This window comes from Saccostrea cucullata, unplaced genomic scaffold, assembly GCF_032062105.1.
Source record: "Saccostrea cucullata isolate Sc308-1 unplaced genomic scaffold, CSIRO_AGI_Scuc_v1 ctg595, whole genome shotgun sequence".
NCBI classification, from domain to species: Eukaryota; Metazoa; Mollusca; class Bivalvia; order Ostreida; family Ostreidae; genus Saccostrea; species Saccostrea cuccullata.
Genome location: NW_026931109.1, coordinates 367770 through 378341, shown reverse-complemented (window position 1 = coordinate 378341; position 10572 = coordinate 367770). Strand labels below are relative to the sequence as shown.

At 32.9% G+C, this 10572-nt stretch overlaps 1 protein-coding gene across 1 annotated transcript; it reads left to right on the top strand.

Moving 5' to 3' along the window:
• The first annotated feature begins 561 nt into the window (after positions 1-561).
• LOC134231443 (uncharacterized) lies at positions 562-8286 on the top strand. Its single transcript, XM_062713406.1, has 5 exons — positions 562-672; positions 1041-1294; positions 1815-1998; positions 3887-4066; positions 6167-8286. The coding sequence occupies exons 1-5, from the start codon at positions 585-587 to the stop codon at positions 6391-6393; spliced, it is 933 nt and encodes a 310-aa protein (XP_062569390.1). The 5' UTR covers positions 562-584; the 3' UTR covers positions 6394-8286.
• The last annotated feature ends 2286 nt before the right edge of the window (positions 8287-10572 follow it).

Here is a 10572-nt window from a genome sequence, read left to right as displayed (position 1 = left end):
CTATCTGGTACCAATATTTAAACGCACTTTTCTTCAGAACATAACTCAGATTATTTTGGTTTTTTTTAGAAAAAGTCAGAAACATCATCTTATTTTTTAAAGGTCAGGAAAAGAATATTTTATAGGATCCCTATCTATGTATTTAGAAAACTATATATAGTACAAAATCTCCACAGAGAAAAACGAACTCCAGGAGCAAAAAATATTTTAATGTAAAGAAAAATTTGAATCTTTTCAAGAATCTTCATCAAATGATGAAGAAGGGTGTTTTCTAAGACAAAAAATCCATTACTGTAACGATGATAAATAAATAAACCTTCATTCGCGTGAAAATAATTTCAAGATTTTCTGATAATTTTGGGAGGACAAAATTTCGAATTTAAAACGCTTGCGTACAGATCATTTGCTGAACCTTGTACTATAATAACAATATTGCGTGGTTCTGAGGATGTCAATTCATCTGTAAAGATGATGCACAAAATCCATGAAAATCGGTTCCCACGACCAATGGTGGTTCCAGAAGACCGGTAACAATTTACCTTCTATTTTTCCAGATTTCTGACCGTATTGTGCAGATTGCAGAGATGACAAACCTTTGCTACATTGCGGATTATGTTGTCAAGATTTCCTTTCTTCTGTTTGTACCTGTTGTTACCCTAAATAAAACAATAAGTAAGTTTGAAACACAGGCACTTGTTTCGGAATAAATTTTAAACCCATAGTATAACTATTATTATTATACAATGGGTTAAAAAAATATTTTCGAAACAAGTGCCTATGGTTTGAAGATATTTCCCGACATGATTGATAAAAATAATTTTTCTCTGTCTAAAATTCCTTATCTTCCTTAGTTTCTCTTTATCATTTACTGGACATTTTCAGAATGCAAAATTATCAATTTCTTTCTTGACAATGGATTGCAGAGAGATTTTGAAAGCTTAAATTCAGAGACAAATCTACTTAAATTCTCAATTATTTTTGTATTTCTTATTCTTTCCTCTCATCACCATTAATAATAAATGTTGTGTCCTCGCTTTTAGTACATCTAGACACATCAGAGGATAGAAACTGCGGAGGGATATACAACATCTCGTCTGAAAACGAGATCAGCTTAGTAGCAAGTGGAAGACTCCAGGGTGGCACATGCGCCGTGACTCTTCGTATGGATAATCATGACAGTTTGAAGTGTGAGAAAATTTGTATTAAGATGACAATGTCTCAGCTTCAGACTTGTGATATGAAAATGCTTTTCGTACCTGTAGTATTTGACAAATCAAAAGTTGAAGATCCCAAGGTAAGAATACGTTTTACATGTATATCAATAAAGTTATAGATTTTGTAATAGAATTTTAAACGAGGTAAAAGAAAACTTTATGTCAGGTTGAAAATTAGCTTTAGAAAATATAGCTTTATGGTTTTATATTTTAGTCTTTTGCCATAACGCTACAGATCCCAAAATGCTATTTACTGCGCAAGATTTTCTGCTCAAGTTAGGTGTAATATAGTTTCCTTATTTCCAGCATTGGACAATCAACTACCTTTTATTCCCTAATTCTGTTACCAACCTCTATAATTTATCTACTTCCTAACCCTTTATAGTCGTCTATACAGAACAAAAAAAATTTGAATTTATTTGTGTCAGTTGATAGATAAGCCATTCAAATATCCGGATAAAAATTGGTCTCAGCAGTAAACATTAGTATGAGCAAAATGTTTGTCCTTGGGCCAATAATACTAGTATACATTCAAACATTACAAAAGAAAGACGTCAAGCTGCCAGTTATTAGAGATAATATGTGTACTGTTGATTACAGCGCTATGATTGCCGCTCGCCTTTCCCGGGCGTCTGGTGTCCCTCAGCTGACGTTTTATACGTCCTGGTGACGGAGAGCAATCGGTATCCACGGACAACAAAAAATCACTACAACTTTGAGATCGACGTCACCCCACAGTGCGTCATTAAGACAGACAACACGAAAGAAAGAGAAGCCAAGATTTGTAAGATATATTGTAGTACATAAAAATTGGTAGGGAGCCTTTACTGCTCGTTTATAAGAGCATAAAAGAAACTGTCCTTTGCTATATTTGCAGACTTGTCTGCTTCCTTCAGGACATTAGAATACAATAGTATACACTGTATGAGCTCCTTTATCTTTTTTCATACTGGTTGTTAGAACAAGATTATACACACTGAGCTGTCCACGGATTTTCCTCGTTATTTCTCTATCATGACAAGGAGCACACTGCAAATGTATCTATCGGTCGGCACGAGATGTTTGCTCCTCCATGGCCTTTGATCCCACCTCTGATGATTTGGATGTCTGTGTGTGCTCCTCTTCTATTTTGTAAAGCTTAAAGACATTTGAGCTTGATTAATGTTCGTTATATCCACATTTTTCTTTTCTCCTTTATCTTTTCCCCTTCATAAATGATTGTTTACATGTAAAACCACCTCGATCCAGTTAGTTGAAATGAAGGATATGGAGATAACGAACAGTATTCAATATGAAAGTCCATAAAACAAATCAAAAAGGAGCAGAGCAAACACAGACTTCCAAAACATCTGTGGTGGGATCAGGTGTCATGGAGGAGTGAGCATCCCTCGCTGACCGGTCACACCCGTTGTTTGCTCCTTGTCATGATCGGGACATCACGGAAAAATCCTTCGTCAATTGAGTGTATAGATAATGGACTAACAATAAGTATGAAAAACGTCAGTCAGCATTTGACTCAATGATAAATTGTATTTGCTGACATGGTCATTGTATCGACCAAAGAACTTATGAAATGATGACTTTAAGCGAGACTGGTGATATTCTTATTTCATTAACTTGTTTGCCAATGATTTACCTCGTTTTAGAAATTGTTCATACGTAGAGCACGCTCTTGTTCATTGAATCAACTTAGAGACATAAACCCCGAAAGCAGGTGTTGAAGGTGATGAAGGTATAGTGCTGCATAAGTAAGGGAAGTTGACGATAGAAAAGTTAAAGTCATCACGTTTAGCACAGAGCTTGGTTGTTTGATTACCATCATTGTCTTTTTCTAGTAAAATATCCAAGTATGAAACAGATGTGTCAGACTCTGTGGTATCTTTTATTTCAAGCTCACCAGGATATATCGTATCGACATAGGAATGGAAATAACCATTGTTAATTGACAATACATCGTCAATATACCGGGGTATCTTAATGTTGAGTTGAAGGCGTATAAGATTTTGCACAAATTCTGCTTCATATGAATACAAAAGTAGGTCTGATAATAACGGAGCGCAATTGGTACTAGTCGGAATTCCAATAGATTGTTGGAAGACCTGGCCTGGGGCCATAATACTTAGTCGAGCTCACTTTTGATCTCAGTCTCACTTTTATCAAAGGAATATATTGTGAAAAAGTGAGACTGAGGTCAAAAGTTAGCTCATCTAAGTTTTATGGCCCCAAGGCCAGGTCTCCAAAACTACATAGATATTGTCAATCAGAAACTCAAGCATTATTTGATGCCAACTTCAGAGTACATGTGTGTGCAATCAGAATGTGTTCTAAAAAATAATTTTGCAAAAGACCAATGACTAGGTAAGTAAATTTACGAGTTCCATTTTTATTGAAAAGCAGCTCTCAGTGATATCAAATAGCGTGGAGTAAATGTAGTCTCTCTTCTCCTTCTCAAAGAACAGGTTTCCATTCCCTCTATTTATCACTCTTTTCCTAATCTAATTTCAAGAGAACTTTCAACTGTCCTCAAATTGGTCCACAATAAGCTTTTTACAATGCCATTGTGTACTACATGCTTCTTTTTCATTATAAATATCATCTAGAGATGTCGTTTATTTTCTCCTAAGCCAATACAGCTTTAATGATTTTTTTTCCATATTTTTTTATTAATCAAGCTTACACGTACCATGAGAAGAAAAGTGCAAGAGAAAAGTGGATCTACGTAGAGGGCGTTATTGTCAGTATTTGTCTCGCTTCCATTTTCCTGGTGGCTCTAATTGTCTTGTACTGTTACTACAAAGCTCAGAAGGAAAGCGGGCGATCCCGTAGTGAAGTTCCCAAAAGTTCAAGCAAAGGTATAAAGAATTTTCACACTCTTAGTAGTTTAATTACGTGTATACAGGGGTGTTTGCAGCTCTAACATCTCAGAGATTTTTTACAATTCCAGAACCATTTCATTTAATCCTAGCTAGGTAAGAGACATCATGTACACAGGAAAAATGTCCACATGTGTTAAACATATGTTAAACATGTGTTTAACATATATTTTTTTACACATGTAACACACATAAAAAGAGCACATGTGTATAGGGTGTTTATTTTTACACATGTTAAACATATGTTTCACATGTGTTTAACATGTGTGGAAATAAACACATGGTGTATTTATACACATGAAACATGTGTTAAACATGTGTTTTATATATGTTATACTTTATATGTGAATTATACGTGTATAATATTACTGTTGTACTTATTATCATTTTTATACTTTTTTCATGTCTTTCAAAATAATTTTGTGGTAATTGAAATATGGATAATATTATACAGGCAACTTCTCCACATATGATCAACATATGTGTATCATATGAAAAGGGTATCATATGTAAATCATATGGAACAGTCACACATATTCTTGTACACATTTAAGAATCAGATATTTCTGCTTTAGATGAAAATTCATTACATTCCAATGATCTATCTTCATGGGCTAAATATTTGAAAATCAATATCTTATAATGCTTACACAACTTTTTTGATAAAACTTTTTTCATCAAGAGAAATATCTTATTTTTCACAGTGTACATTCTAAACAAGAAAGTATACAAACAAGTCAGTAGCATTTGTCGATACATGTATTTTACATATTAAGTTGTACAAATTATAAAATTTCGGCAAAATGATTAAATAGTTAAACATGTATACATGTACAAATGAATAACATAATTAAGCCATGTACTTGTTTATAAATATGATTTGACATGAAAGTGTCCAAAGCAAAATTGAAATATCAGCAATAATATTTGTAATGTATTCTATATTGTAAATTTATGAAAAATCAAGTTATCTGATATTCCAGCATACAAATAAGAATGGAAAATCTTTACAGGTCAAATTCAGACAAGTTTGTGTACATCCTCCCCATTTCATAATTATTCCATATATTTCCTTGTTCTTTTTCCTTCTGTATCTTTCAATATTTTCAGTTGTCCTCCCTCTGATCTGACCATTTTGAAAAATCTCTTTGAACTGTACCCAAATGCCAATCCACCTCAGTCCCCTTCCTAAACAATTTCTTTGTGGCACAGAATGGTCTCTACAAAAATTTCAATAGTAAAAATAAAATAATTCTTAAAATTACAAAATCAATTCTACAGGTAATATTAAAGTTCAGCAAACAAATGTACATTGTATACCCAATTCACCGACAGATGTGATACGAGTTAAAACTAATGTTATATATGTTATACTAGGTGTTTTGTGGAATCATATGATGTAATTTGCAAGACAATTACACTATTGGAAGATATGCTTCTGTTCATAATAAAGTCAATAAAAGAATTTCTTTTTTTCCATTTTGACAATTGAATTTGGAATGTTCAAATAGTATATATACTTATACAGATTGCCAAAAATTAAGGAGATTCTGACACAAATATATTATTTTTGGACAAAAAACACTAGACATTCAAGTAGATAGGCAGAAAAACAGACATTGTGATTCCAGGATATCCAAAACGTTGTTGGGAAAAATATAACAAGTCTATCAAACAGTGTGCACATGTAGTTACCTTAATTAACTCTGAAGCAAGCCTTGGATCTTGGGATTTGTTCTTATGAAAGAGGTTGACTTTATATTGAACCTGTAAAACAAATATTCACACAGTAGATATTTTCTAACAATAACTAAAACTTAAACTACAAAAAAATGAGAGAGTACAAGTTTGTAGGTTCTCAATAGTCATAAATATCTTACATTTTACCCATAGCTATGTTCTCTAGTGTTGGAATTTTTTTTTTATAATTATGTCAGTTAATGAATATATAACAGATGTAAATATCCAATGGATTAGCTAGCTGGTGTACTTTATATCACATCTTATTGCATAAGACTGAACAATAAAAAATATTTTAAGGAAGACAAAAAAATATCAACAAGAAAATGTTTTTTTCAGAGCCAATCCTTTCAAATGTCAGATCAAAGCTGCCTTTTCGATCTCATAAACGAAAGAGTCATGACAGTGCTAGATCTTCTGAAAGTTACCAAAAAATTACGGACACTGAGCACAGTCTCAAATCGGAAGTGGAAGTCAGAGACATAATGCAGGAGCGCACTGACTCGGCCTCAACTCTTGTGATTGGGCAACAAGACAATAAGCGGGTCGCAGAAAATCAAGTTTAACAATGTACAGAGGAAACATGTATGCCTTCATGAAATCAAAAAAATGTCACAGTGCTTTCAGATCGATTTCTGTCTCTGCTGATATTCATATTCAGGAAATAATTGTGTATAAGTGTTTTGCAAAGTATGCTAATGCAATTTAGGCCCCGTTTTCTTGGTGTCCTAGAGTGATCAGTCTGTCTATCTGATTTTTGCGGTCCATAGCATATTTTCTCTACTCTTGACCCAGTCAAAACTTAAATTTGAATCTTAGATTGCTTATGGCTTAAGGTTGTGCAGCGACTTTGAAGCAATTTACTTGTTCGACGGTCAAGGTTGGCAAACTTCACTAAGTCAAAATGGGCTTATACTAAAACTCTCGGAAAGAGAATGTGCAGTGAATGTAAACCATTTTTATAGATTAAAGGTCAAGGTGAGAAATGTATGCATGAGTAATATTTATCCTACATTTATTTTCTCTTCCCTTTGACCTATCAGACTTAACCTTCATCCATAGGGGTCGTTAGACAGAGAACGTAAAACTTTGAATCGTTACACAGATGTGTAAAATCATTATTAGGAGAATTTCTCTACCCGTGAGAGTGCCCCTAGGGAAAAAGTTTGTAGTCACCCTGTGCAAATTTTAAGATTTGTGTTCAGAGTTTAAGAACTTAGCTGTTTAAAAATAATACCTTGCGCATAATTTCCCTCCAATAGCTGGCCTTATTGGCCTGGCTCATAGTGTACTTTACCAACAGAGTACCCGTATATAGAAGCTGCGTAGCAATTCAGAGATGAAAGATCATGTGCATGGTCACAGAACCCTTTTGTGAAAATTCCTTGTCCAGGGTATAATTAAATCCTCCTTGATTCTACCTAGGTTAAACTTCAACATTAAGGTTAAAGCGGATCTCTGATAGATTCCTCTTTGAGAATTTTTTTTCCATTTCCTTCGTCTGGCTAAACTTGAACAAAAGACCTTTCTTTATAATTCCCCTTACTAAATGCGGAGCCCTTTGAGCTGGATACTATCCTCAATTTTACTGGTACAAATGTATCTTGTTTCTAGCATATTACTAACATAATGACATCATTTTCAAAAATTTAATGTTTGGTATTGTTTTGCTTCCTTATGTGAATTTCTGATATATGCACAATTGTTATCTTATTACATGTACTTCTTGTCAATTTCGCTGATGTTTTATATATGGAAGGGAATTTTTATACATGGACCTGTACATCTTTCATCTGAACATTACATATATTAATATTTAATTTATTTATGCATATGTGTAATTAGAGTATGCAGATAGAACCGATAATATTTCCTACTGTATTAATGTTCAATTAATGAATTGCATTGACGTAAATACTTTTTTTAAGAATACATTTGTGTATTTATAGGTATTAATATTAATGGGATTTTATTGTCAGTTGTATTTTTAACACTGATTATTATATTGTTATATAATTTTTTTCTGTTACATTCTGCATTGCATATTTTTATTGCATGTGCACTTTTTGACAATCAAAAGTGAATTATAATTGAAATCGTTCTGAGATGTTTAATAAACACATTTAGTTTTGATAGCATGAAATTAAATACTGTTTTAATGCAAAAATTTGACTACGGAATGCTCCTTCAACTTGATCAGAACAAAGTGTAAACGGCGGGTGTGACTGGTTAACAAGGGATGCGCACTTCTTCTTGGCACCTGGTCCCTGCCAGATGGATTTTCAGTGGGTCTATGTTTATACGCTCTTGTATTGTCTGTATATGTATTTTTGAGATTGTTATTTTCACCTTCTTCAAATACAAAGTAAAAGGATATTATTTCGTTATGTTTTTTTTCTTCCTTAAGACCACAATTTTTGTTTAAGCCTGTATTTTTATATGTATATCAATTATATACACTGTAGATATAAATCTTAATATAGTTGTTTAAAAGAAAACATTTGAAGTTACAGAAAAGTTCAATTACTATACTTCAGTGTTGTATATTTCAAAATTTACTTGTGATTTTGTTAATAATGTTTTCTGCAATGTAAATTGTATGTTTCTATCATATTTTGTACTATTTATGAATCAATAAAAAATCACTCGCTTCAGATTCTTTCATGACGTCAACTTTGAACTGTTCTTTGTAAGCACTGTTGAACGATTTTGTGAGACCCAAAAGAGGTAAGTCATCGTTAAAAATATCTATAGCGTGTACAAATCTGCTTAATTCAGGCTCAGTATCCAAGCTCAAGAAACGTTTGGTTAAATTCAAGCCCTATAAATGTGAAATATTTACCTATTTTTATATAAGTAACAAAGAAAGGCAGCCGATTGAAACTACTACTTAGTCTTCTGGCAAGATTTATAAAAACGAACAAGAGATGTTTGTAAAAAACTTATGCCCCCTCCCCCCAAGTTGGAATTTTTCTAAGTCCAAAAGGGCATAACTCTGTCTAAAATGGTGCGATCCTACCCAAAACATTTCTTGACCTAGATATTCAGCTGAAAAATATGTATACTAAATTTCATTTCAATATGTGCAACCTCTGCAAAGAAAATGAATGGAAACTGCAATTAAGTGGAATTTTTCTAAGTCCAAGGGGCATAACTCTAACAAAAAAGGATGTGATCACACCCAAAACAGAACTTGACCTAGATATTTATCTGATATATCTGTATACTAAATTTCATTTCAATATGTGCAACCTCTGCAAAGAAAATGAACGGAAACTGCAAATAAGTGGAATTTTTCTGAGTGCAAGGGGCATAACTCTGTCAAAAATGGTGCGATCGTACCCAAAACAGAACTTGGCCTAGATATTTACCTGATAAACATATATACCAAATTTCATTTCAATATGTGCAATGTCTGCATAGAAAATGAACGGAAACTGCAAATAAGTGGAATTTTTCTGAGTCCAAGGGGCATAACTCTGTCAAAAATGGTGCAATCAGACCCAAAACACAACTTGACCTAGATATTTACCTGATAAACCTATATGCCAAATTTCATTTCAATATGTGCAACGGTTGTGAAGAAAATGAACGGAAACTAAATGGACCGACAGACCGACCGACAGACCGACGGACAGCAGCAAAGCAATATGCCCTCCCTTCTTCGAAGGGGGGCATAATGAGACTATTCTGAAGAAATTACTTTAAAAAATAATACCAGATAATACACAAAGAATTTGCAATTATAAAAGCTCAGTTATTTATACGATTTATGTTTGAAAAAGTACCCATATTACTAGTATAATAGTATATTACAATAAAACATGATAAAACCAAGGAAGACATTTGTGTGTGTACTGTGCGTAATAAAAAAACATGTTTATAATTTCCCCTCTGGGTATGAAATCATGAGCCATTTGTTCGTATGATTATAAATCATTCTCCTCTAATGAAAGGTGTAGGAAGCGAAAGGCACAGAACTATATACCTTAAATGAATGACATTAGTTAACTGTATTGAACTACCTTAAAGACTATATGTAGATAATTTGTAAACAGTATATGACCTGAAATAAGTCTCATATATTGTTGAAGAATTTTCTTGAAGAGAATGGTTAATACAGTGTGTACAGTAGTTAATGAGGATATTTTCATTTTTAATTAAAACGTCTATAAACCTTTCGTGTTCATAACCATAATGATTAATTTAGATAAAAAGTGTGAGGGGGTTTTGCTTTGGCTTAATTAGATAATGTATACTGGTATACAAAGAAGAGTAATATGTTCTTTTATCAAGAGAATTTATTAGACCAAACTTGATTTATTTGACTTGATGCTCATAAAAAGTAAATTAGGGTCTATTATATATATAAAAACTAGCCTGAGAATATATTTTTGCATGGTTTACCATATCTATACTTGTTTCTTCAACTTCATAAAAATTCGTACAAATGCACAGATCTCAAATGCTCTATAAATAATACAAATACAATGAGAGTACATAAAACACTCTGAAAAATCCAGATGGGATCTGGTAGGAGTAAGCCGTTGACCAGTCACAAAGATGCGTATTCTAGTGAAAGTCATACCAAGTTCCTTTCTTTACTCCTCAAGAAAACAACCGCATTGAAGAAAAAAATTACTCTAAGTAACTTTCGAAAAGATTTAAAGAACAAAATTTACAAAATTGAATGTAAAGAAAACTTTTCAACAGTCTATGCGACCATTCACCATAATTTCAAAGAC

Coding starts and splice junctions, on each gene's coding strand:
- LOC134231443 (XM_062713406.1), top strand. CDS start 585: ATGACAAACCTTTGCTACATTGCGGATTATGTTGTCAAGATTTCCTTT. Junction 1,999..3,886: donor AGAAAGAGAAGCCAAGATTT/GTAAGATATATT, acceptor TTATTAATCAAG/CTTACACGTACCATGAGAAG. Junction 4,067..6,166: donor TCCCAAAAGTTCAAGCAAAG/GTATAAAGAATT, acceptor TGTTTTTTTCAG/AGCCAATCCTTTCAAATGTC.